The 20,060-nt window shown below is 40.8% G+C and overlaps 1 protein-coding gene across 2 annotated transcripts; it reads left to right on the top strand.

Annotated features, from left to right (window-relative positions):
- Positions 1-1,089: 1,089 nt before the first annotated feature.
- On the top strand, positions 1,090-19,081 carry LOC130274195 (aquaporin-4-like). Of its 2 annotated transcripts, XM_056522231.1 has the most exons (6): positions 1,090-1,206; positions 6,583-6,976; positions 9,071-9,235; positions 13,125-13,205; positions 16,738-16,881; positions 19,026-19,081. In XM_056522231.1, exons 2-6 carry the CDS (start codon positions 6,611-6,613, stop codon positions 19,047-19,049), a joined length of 780 nt encoding a protein of 259 aa, XP_056378206.1. In that variant the 5' UTR covers positions 1,090-1,206; positions 6,583-6,610; the 3' UTR covers positions 19,050-19,081. The 2 variants fall into 2 exon arrangements, with proteins under 2 accessions (XP_056378206.1, XP_056378205.1); XM_056522230.1 differs by lacking the exon at positions 19,026-19,081 and having other exon boundaries at positions 16,738-17,234.
- The last annotated feature ends 979 nt before the right edge of the window (positions 19,082-20,060 follow it).

The following is a 20,060-nucleotide window of genomic DNA, read 5'->3' as shown; positions in this document are numbered from 1 at the left end:
GTAAGGTGAGTAATGGTAAGTAGTGTACTTGATGATCATGAAGTGCATGCCTGCTAGCCATGACACGGCCACCTCTACATAGTGGGTCCCTAGCATAAAATGGTGCTGCACTGAGTGGCGAACACCCCCGCCACAACACCAGTGCCCACAGGGGGAACGGCCCACTGGCAGAGCAGCCCCAATGCTGCCTGACCAGTCTCTGGTGGCCGTGACGGGGCTAAATTTTGCTGAGGAGTGTAAATTCACATTTTTATTTTTTATTTTGTATTGACAAGCCATGAGGAAGAGGTGGACACAGCAGCAGTGTGCAGGCAGCATTCCTAATACAAGGTCGACACCACAGTCAGTGTTGAGAGCGCACAACATCCTGTTATTACCCATTAGACAGGCTGCTTAATTGGGGTGGCATTGTGTGATGAAGGGAAGGCCCACTCGGCACCCCCTTCTTCCTCTGCTCCTGTGGTGCCTGGGTGCAGTACACCCACCCAGGATCAGCACAGAATGCTAGAAAAGTTAAAGGAAATCTATCAGCTCTATCTGTTGCAACCACCGTTGAATAGCTGCTTCCTGCAACTGCTGGTGGTGACTCACCTTCAAAATCTCATTTTTTTAATTTGCCAGTCAAGTGTCAAGGAGGTGGGGCCAAACGACTCAAGTGCCACAGCCTGACACGCCTCCCAGACCCTCCTTGATTTATATAAAGAGCCATGTATGTTGGTCAAGGAGGGGCTGGGAGGTGAGGGAAAGCGGGGAGGCATGCCAGGCTGTAACACCTTAGCAGCTTAGCTCTGCTTCCTTGACACTTGGCTGAGAAATAAAAAGATGATTTTATGCATTTGGCAGCTATCATTTTCTCCAGGAATTGTACAGTTTGCTTTAATACCCTCACATCTATGCAACAGTGTCTGCAGCTCCACACAGGGCATCACAGCTTGTATTGTATGTATTTTGTTATTTTAGCACAAGGCCACAAGGTACCAAAATGTAAGTGAAAGGGTCTAAAAACTTTCCAAATGCATTGCGTATTTATATAAATAATTTTAGCTAGTTTTACCTCTCCTTTTGTTCCAGGCACTTTTCCTATAGGCAAGTCATATGTAAAAGGAAAAAAAAAATACCCTGTGTGAAAATCAAGTCCAGGCTTTGCTATGTTATGTAAAGAATGTGAGCTTATAGCAGTCTGATCATGTTAAATCCACAAAAAAGGTAAATGACATTGAGATAGTTAAACAACATTAAACTTCATCTATAGTTCTAGAAAAACTGTAACCACGTCTCATTATTATTGTCTATTAAACTTAAAGGGGTACTCCGGCAATCTTGTATTCGCCACCCACCTGTTTGAGCTGCACACGGCGGTGCCAGCTTACAAACAGCCGGGTGACGACCACGGGGCCGGAGTATCGTGATGTCACCCCCTGCCCCCGCTATGCAAGTCTATGGGAGGGGGCGTGACGGTTGTCACGCCCCCTCCCATAGACTTGCATAGCGGGGGCGGAGTTGTGACATCACAATACTACGGCCCCGTGGTCGCCACCTGGCTGTTTGTGAGCTGGCACCGCGGTGTGCAGCTCAAACAGGTGGGTGGTGAATACAAGATTGCGGGGTCCCCCTTTGGATAGGGATAAGATGTCTCAGGGCCAGAGTACCCCTTTAATAATCATTTGGTGTTCAGTTTCTCAAAAATTTAGGTTAATAGGGGCCATACAGTACAAGGGAATATAGACTAGACCCCCTAGTGGAGGAAGCGGCCACTAACATTTTAAATAGATTGTGGTGATGTTCCATAGAAGTGAACCTGCCAACATTTGAAAAGGCAAAAGAGAAATGGACAAGCTGTTCCCCCACACTTAACCTGCACTATAACGCAGTACATTGGGTTAACAGCTTTAAAAATGGGGTTACTTAATTGATTGCAGGTTAATCCTCTATTCCTATTGTGCAGCTCTGTGCGATAGACGCAGGGAGCTGGATTGTCAAGCTCCCCTGCCTCCTCAGTATTCCCTGTCCGGCCCTGCACCCCCGTAATGAATATGCTAATGTATTCACTGGGCGGTTACCGTTGCCTTCTGGGTGTAGCGAGGCAGCGGTTCCTGCGCTCTGCTCAGAGAACTCACCACCGGTTAATACATTAGCATATTCATTACTTCTGCCATCCCTCAGGCCTTGATAAATCTCTTTCAAGGACCACCCCTGAATCATGGTTTGAAAAGCATGAAAGTGATGTCAGGTTCCCTTTAAGGCTCTTTCTTTAGAATTCTCTGGAGCAGCTTTCTCAATATATTCAATTTACTTTAGTGGAGAGGGTCAAGAACATGCATGGCAACCTCTTCTATACACAGCTTTGCTAGACGATCAAGTGGAGTTTAGGCCCCCAAACTTTTACTTTTTTTTTTTCCATACTTTTTATTTTAACAATTAAAAATTAATTACAATTATCACATTCCACAAAAAAGATAAGACATTACCTTACTTTAACCCCCCCCCTCTCACCCCACCCCTACCTAAGAAGAGGAAAAAAAAAAAAAAGGAATAAAACACTTAAATTAATTATTTTTCTTCCCAACTGACCCATATCGATCTTAGGTTTTTTTGTCTTCTCCTGGAACCACCGCCCCTCCATTCTTCATACCTTTAAATTTTTTAAACTAACTTCTCCCACTTGGTGACACTTGGACCCCCATTACCCAGGAGCCCTCTGAGGATAACTACCTTGGCCAACATAAATATGCGACTTAACAACTCTCGGCCTTTCTGGATCTTACTAAGATCCCCTAATATAACTTCTTTCGCCGACCACTCTTTCTCTAGATCGAGTTTATTCCCAATAATCTGAAAGACTTTACCCCAAAATTCTTTAACCTTTGGACATAGCCATAGCAAATGAATCAGATTAGCGTCCGCTCCACCGCACTTAGGGCAATCGGACTCACTCCAACTCTTCATCTTTTTTAACTGTAACAGTGAGTAATATAGGTGATAAACTATTCCTAACTGCATAATTTGATATCTCTTATTAATTGAGAACTTTTTAACATTGATCAATATACTTTTCCATTCTTCATCAGAGATAATACCTAGTGCGTCCTCCCACTTCCTTTTCTTAATTTCCTGAAAGTTGACAGATATGGTTGTGAGGCGTAACCTATATATTTAGTTTAACCTCCCCCTCCTTCCAAATTCATGTACTCTATCACTGTGTGTGTGCATATCTTAAATTTCTCCTTAACAGTGCATCTATATGCTTCACACAGTTGAATATACCAAAGTTTATGTTCGTTCCACAAACCAAATTCATATTTTAGTGTTTCAAATTGTTTAATCTTTCCATCCTGAAAGATCTGTGCAACGTATTTAACCCCTTCCCTTTCCAAAAATCACTCCCTAATCGTTGGAAGTGTGCAAAATCTCTATTATCCCATAACACCATATTCCTTATGCTTCCCTCTATTTTACATCTCTTTTTAACCTCTTGCCAAGTTTTCCTTAATAGCCCTATAAGTGAAACATACCCCAATTTCTTTTTCACAGGAAGACCAGCTTCAATAAATTCAAAAAAACCTCTCATACTGCCCTTTATAGTCTTTAAATAAATCTCCCCACAGTGCTTCACTCCACCCCCGTCTAATATTCTGGAGGTTTTTTGCCAAAAAAATATAACCTGAATTCCGGTAAAGCCCCTCCAACTTTTCCTTCCAAGTGAACCCACCTAGTATATTTCATATGTACTCTACCCCTTCCCCATATCAATCTAACCATAAGGGCTTCCAATCCCCAAAACCATTTTAATGGAATCCAACAGGGGGCTGCCCCCAAAACATATAATACCTGCGGGAGGACAACCATTTTAATTAACCCAATCCTATCAGCAATTGAAAGGGGCAGTTTAACCCATGCATCTTTTTCTTAAACTTACTCAATAACGGATATAGATTAAGCTGAATAAAAAAATCTTTCGCCAGTGCTAATTTAATTCCGAAATAATCCAAGTTCTCATCTTCTTTCAGAACTTTTACCCCCATGAGACCATTGATTTTACCTTTTACCAAAGGCATTAAAGATGATTTTTCCCAATTAATTTTGAGACCAGAGACTCTCCCAAAATCCTCAAAAACCCTGATTGCTACTGGGACCCTTGTATATGCATTTTCTAAGAATAAGAGATTATCGTCAGCATATATTAAAAATTTGTCTTCTATCCCCTTAATCCGAAATCTCTGCCTAGTTCCCCGTCCTATATTCAAATATGATGAGGTAGTGAAACAAGCTTTTGCTTAGTGGCATCCACAAATAATATATAGTTCTCAATGTATGCAAAGACATTGACAGAATTCAAGCGGCAGACCCCTCCACAACATTTTAAGCAAAGGACCATTGAAATCATTGACAGTTCACTTATATTGATATGTCACATTTCCAGAACACATTTTCTTAGGAATCCTTTGGTAGTCCATAGTCTAAGGCTATGTCCACACAGTATTTTGGTCATTTTATGAGCCATTAAATGTCCCAAAGAGGTCTGGTTTGTGGCTCAAAGTGGACCATAACATTTCCATTTTTGTATATTGAGCTCCATTGCACTTAAAGGGGTACTCCACTGGAACAAAAAATATATATATACATTTTTTTTTCTTTTCTTTTTCTTTTTTAATCAACTGGTGCCAGAAAGTTTAACAGATTTATAAATTACTTCTATTAAAAAATCTCAATCCTTCCAGTACTTATGAGCTACTATATGCTCCACAGGAAGTTCTTTTCTTTTTGAATTTTCTTTCTGTCTGACCATTGTGCATGTACAGAACTGTCCAGAGCAGGATAGGTTTGCTATGGGGGATTTGCTCCTAATCTAGACAGTTCCTTACATGAACAGAGGTGTCAGCAGAGAGCACTGTGGTCATACATACAAAAAGAAAAGAACTTCCTGTGAAGCATATAGCAGCTGATAAGTACTGGAAGGGTTAAAATTTTTTAATAGAAGTAATTTACAAATCTGTTTACCTTTCTCTGGCACCAGTTGATTTAAAAAAAAAAATGTTTTCCTGGTAGTCTAAGGTCCATTTTTGGCTACTTACTGCTGAGAAATGTTTTTTCACTCTTTTTTAAGCCTGGCTGGCTTGCAAGTCGCATACACAAAAGGCCAGGTCATCTGGCGCAGCACCCCATCACTCTCCTTCTTGGTCAAATAGCCCTTACACATCCTGGAGGTATGTTTGGGGTCATTGTCCTGTTGAAAAATAAACGATGGTCCAACTAAACGCAAACCAGAAGGAATAGCAGCCGCTGCAAGATGCTGTGGTAGCCATGCTGGTTCAGTATGCCTTCAATTTTGATTATAACCCCAACAGTGTCACCAGCAAAGCCCCATCACACCTCCTCCTCCATGCTTCACGGTGGGAACAAGGCATGTAGAGTCCATCCGTTCACCTTTTCTGCATCGCATAAAGACATGGTGGTTGGAACCAAAGATCTTAAATTTGGACTCATCAGACCAAAGCACAGATTTCCACTGGTCTAATGTCCATTCCCTGTGTTCTTTAGCCCAAACAAGTCTCTTCTGCTTGTTGCCTGTCCTTAGCAGTGGTTTCCTAGCAGATATTCTACCATGAAGGCCTCACACAGTCTCCTCTTAACAGTTGTTCTAGAGATGTGTCTGCTGCTAGACCTCTGTGTGGCATTGACCTGGTCTCTAATCTAAGCTGCTGTTAACCTGCGATTTCTGAGGCTGGTGACTCGGATGAACTTATCCTCCGCAGCAGAGGCGACTCTTGGTCTTCCTTTCCTGGGGCGGTCTGCATGTTTCTTTGTAGCTCTTGATGGTTTTTGTGACTACACTTGGGGACACTTTCCCCCTAGAATATGACATATTTTCAGTTGTTTCACACTTTTTTGTTATGTATATAATTCCACATTTGTTAATTCATAGTTTTGATGCCTTCAGTGTGAATCTACAATTTTCATAGTCATGAAAATAAATAAAACTCTTTGAATGAGAAGGTGTGTCCAAACTTTTGGTCTGTATATATATATATATATATATATATATATATATATATATATATATATATACATGAAATATGACAAAATTCTTCAGAACTATGTTACCATGCACTATTCCTTTTTTTCTTATCTTGGTTTAATTAGTAACAACTGATACAGTTATTATTAGCTTGCCATATAGGTGTAGTTTACTACAGCCACTCCCTGGTATTAGCTATTAAACACAAGTGTTTGCCTTTCGTGGTATACATCACCAGGAATGTATTACTGTGTTCTGACGTCTGCACTCCTACTGCTATAATACAGTATAATAGGGAAAATACTAGAGAGTCTGGAAGATGATCTGGGTGGGGACCAACTAGGGATCTGGCTTCTCCATCTTGCCCATGCTTTAACAAACCTTCTCTTAATAGATTACACAACACTCCTTAAGGCTCTACGTGAAATAGGTATTTCCTGCAAGAAGTTTCTGGTCTAAAGGAAAGGGGCTGTATAAACAACACGTCACTACTTGTACAACCTGTTTCACTGCTCTTGTGCCAAACCCAAGCCCCCTTCTTAGAGTTTTGTTCACTTACTCACCAGAGTGTCCGTGAACACCGGTGGATGAAAGATGACGGCCTTCAAGGGAATATGGACAAGGCAATTCTGGACCTCCATGGCTGGAGAATTCCTGGCAGTTTTCCTTTTTCTAATTATAAGTTTAGGATCAACGACAGGGATGAACATACCTGGACCCAGTGAAGCCCATATTGCCTTCTGCTTTGGACTGAGCATTGCTATACTGATTCATTGCTTTGGACACATATGTGAAGCTTTCTTGAACCCTGCTGTGGCAATGGCTATGATATGTACCAGAAAAATATCAGTGGCCAAAGGAATATTTTACATTATTATTCAATGTGTGGCCGCTATTGCCGGCGCTGGAGTGGTCGCTCTCATTACACCACAAGAAAAATGGCCGGTAGGAGTCACCAAGGTGAGTGTGACCTATCTATAGTCCACCAAACATAATTCTAGAGAAGCTTGCCTAATTCTTCATGTCTGTGACTAAGAAAATCTATTTTTATAAGTGAAGGTTATGTGAGGCCTATCTATCTATCTATCTATCTATCTATCTATCTATCTATCTATCTATTTATCTATCAGATTGTAAAGTCTAGTAATTTACATAGAATAATGGTTTCAAGTTAACTAATATATGTAATCTTTATAGATATTGATGACACATAATCTGTCTGTTACATTTAAGATGGCCTTCAGATATCTGCAGCCGACAGCTATTCCTCGTGATCACCCCATTCTCATGCATGTGATTTGAATAGTAGGAGTAAAGTAAAAGCCACTTTCAGGCACCTCTGGCAGCATCTTATGAGAAAAGTTGTATCAGGAATGCTGAAATCTAGCTACCCGATGCTTTGCTCTCCCAACTTTGCCCTTCAGTCAAGAGGCCCCCCCAATATACTTTACATGGTCAGCTGGCCCCACCAAACTTTGTAGGTTTAGTGGTCATTAATCTAATTAAATATATATCAGAGCCTACTTACTTAAAGGGGTACTCCGGTGGAATTTATTTATTGTTATTTTTAAATCAACTGGTGGCAGAAAGTTAAACAGTTTGTAAATTACTTCTATTTATAAATCTTAACCCTTCCAGTACTTATCAGCTGCTGTATGCTCCACAGGAAGTCCTGTTTTTTTTTTTTTCATTTCTTTTCTGTCTGACCACAGTGTTCTCTGCTGACACCTCTGTCCATGTCAAGAACTGTCCAGAGCAGGAGAAAATTTCCATAGCAAACCTCTCCTGACATGGACAGAGGTGTCAGCAGAGAGCAATGTGGTCAGACAGAAAAGAAATTAAAAAAAGAAATGAACTTCCTCTGGAGCATACAGCAGCTCATACGTACTGGAAGGATTAAGATTTTTAAATAGAAGTAATTTACAAATCTGCTTAACTTTCTGGCACCAGTTGATTAAGAAAAAAAATGTTTTCCACCGGAGTACCCCTTTATGGGGGCTGTGTGAGATAATAAAGGTCTTTTTTTTCTCTAGAAACAGTGCCACTCTCTAGGCTATAATTTGGTTTTGGAGCCTCATTCACATGTACAGGAATGGCTTACAATACCAGTTACAACCCATGGACATGTGCTCCTACAATGCCCAAGAAAGGATAAGGCTATGTTCACACTTCTGGAATTCCAGAGCAGCAGAGTCCCACTGATTTCAATGGGTTTCCGGAATTTCTGTGTCAGATGTTTCTGGCATGGAAATTCTGTTTTCCTTGTCTGCAGAAAAAATGAAGGTGCTAACTTTTTCCGCGGATACCGCACGGGATGCATAGCCATCTATGAGCCCTCACTCTCCGGAATGTCCGCACATGTGTGAACATAGCCTAATAGTGACCAGTTATCAGCACTGAATGGAATTAAATCTCATGGAGTAGATAATTGTGAGGGCCATGCTGTTTGGTGGTGGATTATCTGGATTTGTGCCAATGGCTACCTCCACAACTCAAATGGGCAAACATCTCCCCTATGCTTGCTGTATCTGAACTAATTATTGGTGGGGAGGGGGGCAGGGAGTTACTAATGCAAAATAGAATTTCCTGTATATCATTTAAAGAACTGAGTTTGTTTATCTTCTTCACTATGCATGATGCAATTTGCGTCAAAGCTAAAGATCTCTGGGTCCTTCCGCCTCCATCGTGCTGCATGGCAGCCATGAAAAGTGAATGCAGTCATGCTGAAATGTGCTGCGACTATGACCAGACAGTTACTAGAAGTCCTAATCTGATGGATTTCTGACAGCTGTCAGGTTAAGGGGACTTGCATGTCGCTGCACGACCGCATCCTTGTGCAAAACAGCGATCTTTGGCCTCAAGACATGTTGCACGGCCATAGCTCCTGTGTAGCCCTAGATTAATAAATAAATTCCAAACATATTAGTTATGGAAAAGTGTTTACATTTATATAGTTAATAAATAAATATATATATATATATATATATATATATATATATATATCACTCATAATATACTGTACACATCATGTTTTTCTTTCACCCACATTTCCAGGAACATGATACTATTTCACATGGACAGGCTCTTCTGGTGGAAACCATTATCACATTCCAGTTGGTCTTCACAATATTTGCTTCTTGTGATAAGAAAAGAAGTGACATCAAAGTGCCAATTCCTCTCATCATTGGCTTGTCAGTCACCATAGGACATCTGTTTGCAGTAAGTCTATTTTATTATTTAGATCTTTGTAGCGGATTACAATGGATATTCTGGAAATAGTGTAAAGCGGGCCATACACATCAGTTAGCTATAAGGTGAAATTGTATTTGGCTCACATCTATGTTCTCCAGCCTCCTATACATATGTACATTCAGCTGGGCCTTCATGTGTTCTCAAGGGAAGAGGGGAGTAAGCTATTACAAAATCTCCAGACTCCTCTGGTAGGTTATCACTCTTCAGAACGAAAGGGTCTAAATCCCTGTTCTTTTTTTTCTTCTTCAACATCTGCCTTTGGGTGAGAGTCTGGAGACCATCACATTAGATGGTTGGCTGGTTCAATCAAAATAATTGGTTTCTGCTTACAAGCAGACCTGTCAGCATGTTTTTAGGATATAGAGTGAGGGTGCAACTGTATAGAGCTTTTTACCCTAAATGCATACATACCTCTCATTAATTAGTTAACCCCTCAAGCGCCGAGATAGAGTTTAAAAACAGATGCAAATTAGGCTTTGGAGCCCACTGGGCGTTCCCCTTGGCCGCAGGATCTCAGGACAGTTTGGCCCAATCACCAATAAGTCACCCCTCTCTGTGTACAGGCCACCTCCTGTGGCTCTATACCAAGGTGCTGCAGAAAACCACATGGGGAGGCTGGTAAGGGTACCCAACACGTGGATTTTTTGTTTGTTCTTCAGGCATTTTATGACCCCTTTAATATGTGTGACTTTGGCAGAATTAAACATGATTGGTCAGCTCTCCTGATATGCTTTTTTAAAAAATAAATACTGTATTTGGTTATCATCAGGAATCCTATAGAAAGTGAATGGAGCAGCAGCCAAGCATGCTTCCTACACCTTCATTCACCTGGAGGGCCCATTCTGCCAACATCCTACTTATTAAAGTGGTTATCCAATGCCTGAAAAAAAAAAATACTTACTCATGGTGTTGGTTACCCTCACCAGCTTTCCTATGTGTTTTTGGCAGACAAATTGGGGTCTGCACCACCTCTGTATATTAATTTCCCCATTCAGTAAATGCTGTTCATTTCCGGATTTGGTAGCACAGCTTGCTCTACCATAAACAACAACTCCCGGCATGCATTCTCCCCCTCTTTCCAGTACGATCTATGCCTAATCCCTTCTACACAACTTTATCTCTGAGGGTCACACTAGAAAACCGGTGACTTCAATCTAGGGGCTGGCTGGAGCACAGACACTAAAGCTAACCAAGCCCCAGAGATGATACAATGTGATGATGCATGGATGATGTGAAGTGATGATGTATCATCCTGTCTGAGAGGGAGAACGATACATCCATGTATTACATAACTTTTGGTAATAAATAAGTTAGGTAGCAATTGTCTGTGTCCAAATAACCCTTCACAAGATTTCATGCCAGTGCACAAAATTTCTACCTGGACCCATGGACCTCAGTGTAGAGGAGAAGGTATTATATCCCCATAATTGGCTCCTTACCATTAGTGCTTCTATGGTTCCCCATTTCAGTCCCTAGGGAATAACCTCAGGAGAAATAAAGTATGTGACCTATTCTACTAAAGAATAATGACTATGGGAGACACTTAACAGTGTCATAACTGCTGCAGTTCCCAAAGAGAGACAGAATTTAATTTGCCCAAATGTATCAAGATGGCGCACAAAACATAATAATTTTTTTCTCTAAATTGTCTACATGTCACAGAACAAAATGAAAAGATTAACGACTTTCTAAATGTTTTTATTGAAAAATTTCCACAAAGTGTGAGTCTGTTACATTTTGACCGGAAACAAAGTTCTACCTATGAGTACAGCTTAAAGGTAGACACCAGACAAGTCACATACCTTATGTTACTAGTTAAGGGACAATTGTTCCCATGAATGGTTCCTTCAGCCCATCCCCTAAATGTAGGCGGTAGACAGAGTTCATGCTGGTGTTGGGTAAGCAGCCTCGTGTGATTTCTGACATTTCTAACTGGTTACATCATTCATTTTCAACCGATACTTCTTAGTCCTGACTATGGCCTCGCCGCAGCAGTGATCTTTTCCCTCACCTTCTAGAAGCCATGATATTTTTTGATTTCTATTGACAGAGCCATGTATGAGCTTATTTTTGTGAGACAAGTTGTCATTTTTAATGGCACCCTTTATTTTAGCATTTAATGTGATGCCAATCAAAAAGACTTCTGCCATGAAATAGAAACGAAACGAAAAAAAAGTGTTTTATTTCATTACATTTTTTAATTCAAGGCTCATACTGAGGAATCTCTGGCTGTAAAAACTCCTTCCAGAGATTCCGAGGGTAACGGGTACAGACGCCCAATAGACAGCAATGTATTCTGTGCAGATTCCTCCAATAGAATGAGCAAGATCATTCTCTCATTGGCAACATTTTAGTGGTGGAAACTCCATAGTGTAGAGTCATATTGATAGCGATGTGTTTCTACTTCACTGGAACCAGTGCAGAATTTTAAAATGGAATTCCACTCGGAAATAACATAGTATGAACCTAGCCTAATAGTTCAGACATTTCCACACGCTGCAATACCAATTAAGGTCAGGATAGGATGTCGGGATAGGAGGATGGGATAGAAGGTCAGGATAGGAGGACGGGATAGGAGGTCGGGATATGAGGACGAGATGTGAGGATGGGACATGAGGTTGGGATATGATGACGAGATAGGAGGTCAGGATATGAGGACCGGATATGGGGTTGGGATATGACAACAATATATGAGGACGGGATATGAAGTCAAAAGCTTCCTCCTTTGTTTATTTTCCTCCCCAACAAGGATTAGGAAGGAAAAACCGGGCAACGCCGGGTATTCAGCTAATATATATATATATATATATATATATATATATATATATATATATATATAACCTCTAACTCCAGTGGGGAATTGTGAAGGTTTCCGGAGGAGTATTTTTCCTACTATTGGCAATGTCCAATACAGGTTATTGTAGCTGACTGGGAATTTTTTACTGTATACTGACCTCCTATCTTAATTACTTAATTATTAATTACTTTATATGATGTTATTGTGATATACCCTATTACGCTTTATTGACTCCTGAAGAAGTTTGGCTTGTCCAGACACTATGGCCGAACAGAAACGCGTTGGGTGTGTTGTATGGGGTTACTTTTTCATGTTATAAAATATATAACCTATAATTAAATACTATATTTGATCAAGAGTTTCATACCATCTATGAATCTGCTATCTATAATTGGTATTCATTATCTAGATGGCGAGCTGCAACTGCATTTTACCAGTTAATTTAAGTTTTTTGGTGATTGTACCACTTTTTTTCGCGTTTTCTTGATATTGGGTGACATTTTATTGTGATTATTATTAAAAGCTAAGTTTTACAGCACCTTACTTTTTCTTTTAAGTATTGCTATAGATCCGTTATGGTGAGCTAACTTGGTCCATGGGAAACCATACATTCTTTCTGTATACAGATTTGTAAATGACTTCTATTTTAAAATCTTAATCCTTCCAGCACTTATAAGCTGTTGCATGCTCCAGAGGAAGTTGTGCAGTTCTTTTCTGTCTGACCACTGTGCTCTCTGCTGACACCTCTGTCCATGTCAGGAACTGTCCAGAGTACAGCTGGAAATCAATGTACTGCATGTTATAGCCCCCTATAGCAGATTTAATTTTCTGGCCTTCAGACACCTTTTAATAAATGTGGCTCATATCTCTCCAGCTTCCTTTTTTTCTTAGACTGGCATAAGAAATAATCAATGAGGGCCATTGTACCATGAGTTTTACATGTGGTTATTCTGAGTATTAAGTTGTACTACTACTACTACTGCACATTAAAACTGTACATAACATTTTATTTAAGAAATGGCATTCTATACACTGAGCTCATCCTGCTGTCTTTATTAGATCCAGTACACCGGAGCCAGCATGAACCCAGCCAGATCCCTCGGAACCAGTGTTGTGTTTGGCAAATGGGACAATCATTGGGTAAGTTATAAACTGATGGCAAATTTAAAGAGTACCTGTCACTAAATAAACTAACTCAGGCTATGTTCCCTAACTACTCCTAATACCCCCCCTTCCGCCCCCCAACCTTACATTTTTTTTGTCCTGCTTGTCCTCACTGCACAGAGCTCTGCTTTTCCTCAGTGTAAAGAGCCCTGCTTGTCCTCAGTGTACAGAGCCCTGCTTGTCCTCAGTGTACAGAGCCCTGCTTGTCCTCAGTGTACAGAGCCCTGCTTGTCCTCACTGCACAGAGCTCTGCTTTTCCTCAGTGTACAGAGCCCTGCTTGTCCTCAGTGTACAGAGTGCCGCTTGTCCTCAGTGTACAGAGTCCCGTTTGTCCTCAGTGTACAGAGCCCTGCTTGTCTTCAGTGTACAGAGCCCTGCTTGTACTCAGTGTGCAGAGCCTGCTTGTCCTCAGTGCACAGAGCCCTGCTTGTCCTCAGTGTACAGAGTCCTGCTTGTCCTCAGTATACAGAGCGCTGCCTGTCCTCAGTGTACAGAGCCCTGTTTTTCCTCAGTATATAGAGCCCTGCTTGTCCTCAGTGTACAGAGCCTGCTTTTCCTCAGTGTACAGAGCCCTGCTTGTCCTCAGTGCACAGAGCCCTGCTTGTCCTCAGTGTACAGAGTCCTGCTTGTCCTCAGTGTACAGAGCCTTGCTTGTCCTCAGTGCACAGAGCCCTGCTAGTCCTCAGTGCACAGAGCCCTGCTTGTCCTCAGTGTTCAGAGCCTTGCTTGTCCTCAGTGTACAGAGTGCCGCTTGTCCTCAGTGTACAGAGCCCTGCTTGTCCTCAGTGTACAGAGCCCTGCTTGTCCTCAGTGTACAGAGCCCTGCTTGTCCTCACTGCACAGTGCCGCTTGTCCTCAGTGCACAGAGCCCCGATTGTCCTCACTGCACAGAGCGCCGCTTGTCTTCAGTGTACGGGGCCCTGCGGGGTATGTGAGTGAGCACAGCGCTCCCGCCTGTCTGATTGACGGGCAGGGAGCTGCGCTGAGCTCGTCACATGCTCAGCCAGCGCTTTGCGATTTCGGCCTGGCAGTGAGTCCGAAATCAATGCAAAAGCTTGTGGCCAGGGACTCCTAGGGAGACCCCTAGTGGCCACATTTTAAAAATGAAAATACATCTAAAAGGAAGCTTTTTTAATTAAATAAAATCCTGTTAGAAAGTTGTTCTATATACAATCAGCTCTAACATAAAAAAAAAAAAAATGATTACAGGTACTCTTTAAGATAAAAATGGAATAAAAAGTCCTGAATTTTTTTTTTATTGTAGACTTTTATTTTATGTCAGTCAAAAATATAGTTGGAGAATTTAGATTCAATAATAATTTGCATGTGTCACATATATATATATAATTTCATATATATGTATTTCATATATTTTGTATTTATTTTCTACATTTTATCGGCATGGATGAGCAGAAATTACAAAAGGGGGTATTTAGAAGCAGGAAGTAAGAAAACAAGAAGACTAAGTATATGTTCACATGTTGATAACTCGCTGCCAGTTTCACTACCATTCACTGTAATGGGTCTGCCGGCAATCTGCAAATCTGCTGCTATCATGACCCATTAATGTAAATGGTAACAAAATTCGCAGCAGATTTCCTGCAGTAAGTTACCCGCTGCAGGAAATCTGCTGTGAGTTACCACTGTGACTTTTCAATGTGTGAATGTACCCATAGACAGAGGAGCTAAGATGAAGGGGGATATAGTGCATAAAAGGGTAATAAAGAAAAGACAATAGGATACAGGAAGATGTTTAATTTGTTGTGATTTTGCTAAAACCAAAATGTTAATCTGAACTTCAACATTCGATGCACGTACATTTTTGGGCTGTGTTTTTGGGACACAAAATGTCTATTTTGCTTCCCAAAATACATTCCAAAAACCTGACTATAACTATTTCGTTATATGTAACTCAATGGTGAAACGTCCCTTTATACCCACAGACATTAATTTTCTTTCGCGCTAGAGAACAGACGATCTCCAATAATCAGTGTGTGTGTGTGTGTGTGTGTGTGTGTGTGTGTGTGTATACAGCATAAAACCAGAGAGGAAAGGGTTACAGAGCAGGGCTGCCAGGCTCCCCAGAGCAGTGAGTCTGCAGAGTGAGGGAGGGGGAGAAGTCATCACAGTGCAGGCAAGAGAGTGACACACCCCCTCCCTCTGAAAAGATGAGAAAGGCAGTGAGCAGCTGTAATATGCATTTTTTTGTGAAATATCAGTGATAGAGACATAAAAATTATATGTATTTGAATTGTGTATATCTGTACACTGATCAATGAGCTATGTTTTCTTACTTGTATTGCTGGTTTTTGTTATATTGTTATTTTATAACGTCTGCCTTCCCTGCGTGAAATCTGCATTTCTGACGTGTATATTTTATGCATAAAATTGAAATAAAGTATGTTTAAAAAAAATAATAACAATTATATGTACATGATTAGGATTTGGTACTGAGTAACATAACAGTATTTTCTTTTCTTTTTTTTTGGGGGGGGGGGGGGGATCTGACAGGTACTCTTTAATTAAAAGCAAAAAAAAATGAAAACTTAAAAGCAAAAAAAAAAAAAAGCCAGACTTTTTTCTGCTTTAAAAAAATGCATGTTTTTTGAGCTGGAAAAGAAGGCTATAAAAAGAATAATGTGCACATTACTGTTCAAGAAGGAGCTTTCATTGAGTCAATACTGCTCTCTCATACTGCATGTACACTAATGCCCAAGCTAAAACGGGCAAAACAATAGTGTAAATAAAGGTCCTTTCACTCCCACGTTGCCACTACATGAGAGCCTGCACCTGCGCTCTGTTCTTAGCAGAGCGCAGGCGCTGACAGGCTCTCACGTCCTAGCAATGTGTGAATTGTTTTGCATATTCATAAGAGGGCTGGGCCGGACAGGGAATATGGAGGAGGCCGGGAGCTCGGCTAGCCAGCTCCCAGCCTCCATTGTGCAGCGCTGTACAGTAGAACTCGAAGACTTAAGATACATAACTCTGAGAATACTTCATCAATTAACGTAAGTGACCCTGCATTTTAATGCTGTTTACCCACAGTATATAACTTAATATATTGGGTTTAGTGTGGGTGAACAGCTTGTCAGTTTTGCTTTAAGGCACAAGGAAGCCTTTCTCAGTTAAAGTAGTTTCAGTCAGAACAGGTTCCCACTGCTGTCTTATCTGAGAAACACTTCCTGCTGCATCAAAATCTAATGAGCAGCAATATGAGCTCCCACTCTTCACATCAATGGTCTAGTCAGCAGACAGGAGGCAACGGGGTGCAGGAAGGGGAGCTTTGCTTTCAGAAAGTGTGATGGGACATTACAGCTACAAGTCAGACAGCTCAGCTGATATGTAGATATCTGTGAACTATGGCTAATAGCACTTCATTAGTAAGTTGCTTTATTATACTTTTTCACACCATACCCAAGTTGTTTTCTTCAATGGACAACCCCTTTAACTGAATTGTTCCTGCCATTATCAATCTTGTTTTTTAATATATGATTGAATTCCCCAACAGATCTACTGGGTTGGACCAATGATGGGCGGCATTCTTGCCAGTTTTGTCTACGAATACTTGTTCTGTCCAGATCCTGAACTCAAACTCCAGATGCGTGCTAGTTTCAGGAGAAGCCCAAATGAAAATGAATCTGTGCAGCTGACAGTGAGACCAGGAGGAGATTATAACAAACTAGAGACAACTGCATAACATTAAATGTTTTTAGTGCTGCTCGTGTTCTAGAGTGCTGCTTGCGCTTTTATTTTTTTTGTATGCCAAAGTGTGTATGTAATGTAGAATAAGAAATTTCTGATTCTGCCATTGGGAGAAAGAAAAGGTGAAATGCTTGTGGTTATTTATTCTGCAAACCTTACCCCATACATAGTACGTCTTATTCCTGTTCAAATGTGATTTAGTGAGAATTTATCATTATTAAGATTTTGGAATGTACAGTGGTCCCTTAAGTTACAATATTAATTGGTTCCAGGACGACCATTGTATGTCGAAACCATTGTGTCTTGAGACCATAACTCTATGGAAACCTGGAAATTGGTTCTGAAGCCACCAAAATGTCATCCAAAAAAAGGAAAAAGTTAGGATTAAAGAGAAATAACTAGATAACTAATATAGATAAAGCAAATCCTTACATATAAAAGTAAGAAAGATCTGCTGGGAGCTGTAAATCACTGTCGGTGTAGAGGACAGGAGCTTCTTCAGGGTCCTGTACAGTACACACAGTGTCCTAAAAAAGTAAAATGGAGTCGCCCTTACTTGGTGTCCAAAGGAGCAGCTAACTTTGGTACAGGTAAAGAATAGTACAGAACATGTAATACCTCCCTGTACTGTAGGGGGCGATACCAGACAGCCAGTCAGTGTATGCACTTCAGTAATACAGGGGTTTTACCAGTGAATGCCCTTTCTGATTGGTCAGATCTTTCAGACATTGACACGCTGGACAGATCTAGACTATCTGTAGCATTGTATGTTGAGTCTGGTTTCAAGTTACAATGGTCAAAAAAAGACCAGTATGTTGAAACTATTGTATGCTGAGCTCATTGTAAGTTGAGGGATCACTGTACTGTACTGTAAAATGTTAAAATGACTGGATGAGTTTAATATGTTCTCAATTTGTGTTGACACCACAATAATATATCATATACTTTAGTGTAAAGCTATCGTCAGGGATGTTTTTATTGTGTTGAAATTTAAGGATCACCTTTCATAGTATATACAAAAATAAACTCTGCATCTTAATATATTTCTCATAAAAATCGGATTAATTTGGCAATACGATTGGTTGTGCCATTAGCTTTCTTCCAACTTATATGCAAAATAATTGGGAGATATATGGACCCAGTACGTTGCCATTACTACTGACCGACACTGTTCTTTGGAGGCATCATTCAATAGTTTTGTGCTACTTTATGTTTTGTAAATATTTATTTACATTTAATTGAATATTTTTTGGTTTGTGTGTTTTTTTATGTTAGAATTGTGAATAATAAATTCACTATAGGTTTCTTAAAAAACATGTATATTGTATGTCTATAAGAATGCTTGAAGAGGTTATTGAATCTGGGCAGGTCCGGCACCTGACACCTCCAGCGATCAGTTGTTATTTTCTGCAAATGGAACCGGTTTTCAGTTCAGATGAATGGAACTGGTTTTTAGTCACAGAAATCTGTTTCCTGTGAAGTGCCCCTAAGGGTTAATTCAAATGTGGCAGATTTGTTAAAGGGGTACTCCGGTGTAAAACTTATTATTATTATTATTATTTTTTTAAATCAACTGGTGCCAGAAAGTTAATCAGATTTGTAAATTACTTCTATTAAAAAATATTAATCCTTCCAGTATTTATTAGCTACTGAATACTACAGAGGAAATTTTTTTCTTTTTGGAACACATTGCTCTCTGCTGACATCATGAGCACAGTGCTCTCTGCTGACATCTCTGTCCATTTTAAGAACTGTCCAGAGTAAAAGAAAATCCCCATAGAAAACATATGCTGCTTCCTAAAATGGACAGAGATGTCAGCAGAGAGCACTGTGCTCGTGATGTCAGCAGAGAGCACTGTGTTCCAAAAAGAAAATAATTTCCTCTGCAGTATTCAGCAGCTAATAAGTACTTGAAGGATTAAGATTTTTTAATAGAATTCCTCCCTTCACTTTAATGGGGCTTACAGAATCCCACTGACCACCTATATGTTGTCATTATGAACAAACCCCTTTAATTCTATAAACCTGAACCGTAGTGTCTGTATGCTTTTTGTACTGTCTTGTTTATATGATATAAAATGTATTTCCTTTCAGATGCACAAATATGCTAAGGACTGATGGATTTAATACAAGACCAAAGTATGTGAACGCCCACACTACAAGCTTAGCATATCAAAACCTTGGACGTTACATGGGTATTTGGTTTCCTCAAATAAATGTTATTCTTTGTATAATGAAAAGTTGGCTCATTTTCTAAAATCATTTTTACATCAATTCTGTAAGGTCTTCAAGATCTCTGCTTGCTGTCTTTTAATAGGAACCTTCATTTTTACTGTTTACTTACAGTGGATAAAAATATCTAAAACAACCAGGTTTGGGCTGTGCTTCCACTTCGCAACTAAAAAGAGACAAAACGCCACTGCAGTTTTTAAGCCAAAGCCAGAAGTGTATTAAAAAGAATGTGTAATCTAAACTGAGGACTTATACTTCTCCTTCCTGCTGGATCCACATCTGGCTTTGGCTCAAAATCTGCTGCACAAACACAACCGTACATATTATCATAGTAAGGTTTGCCGTATGCCCTGGTAAAGCCACTAACATATATCTTAAGCATAATAATAAACCACTATTTGGGTAGGGTCACACGCAGGGGCGGACATATCGCCTGTGCAGCAGGTTCAGCTGCACAGGGGCCCAGCGTGTGAGGGGGCCCGCCCTCACACGCTGGGCCGGTCCTACCATCGGACCCAGTGCACAGGGCCACCATCAGGGGGTAAACCCATACACTTGTATGGGGCCCGGAGCTTCAGGGAGGCCCGGACGTCCCTGTACTTTTTTTTTTCCGGCTAATCAGTGAGTGACTGCGACTGTCACTCACTGACTCCTGGCTGGGTACCTGTCAGAACTATGACCGGGCCTCATAGTCTGGGGGGCCCGCAGGACTATGAGGCCCGCTCTTTCTAGGGCGCAGGCCCCTTAAGAAGTACGGCAGGGCCGGACAGGCCAGGGGCTGATGGGAGTCGACGTGCCCCGCGCAGGCACGCACGTCTACTCCAGTCACCTGACCTGTCCCGGCGCGATCTCCATCCAGCAGCCTCCCGACGGATCCTCCCCGTGCAGTGGAACACT

Source organism: Hyla sarda, chromosome 5, assembly GCF_029499605.1.
Source record: "Hyla sarda isolate aHylSar1 chromosome 5, aHylSar1.hap1, whole genome shotgun sequence".
Classification (NCBI taxonomy): Eukaryota; Metazoa; Chordata; class Amphibia; order Anura; family Hylidae; genus Hyla; species Hyla sarda.
Note: the sequence above shows the minus strand (reverse complement) of the source record. Positions and strands in the feature narration are given on the sequence as shown.

Coding starts and splice junctions, on each gene's coding strand:
- LOC130274195 (XM_056522230.1), top strand. CDS start 6,611: ATGACGGCCTTCAAGGGAATATGGACAAGGCAATTCTGGACCTCCATG. Junction 6,977..9,070: donor GGCCGGTAGGAGTCACCAAG/GTGAGTGTGACC, acceptor CCACATTTCCAG/GAACATGATACTATTTCACA. Junction 13,206..16,737: donor GCAAATGGGACAATCATTGG/GTAAGTTATAAA, acceptor ATTCCCCAACAG/ATCTACTGGGTTGGACCAAT.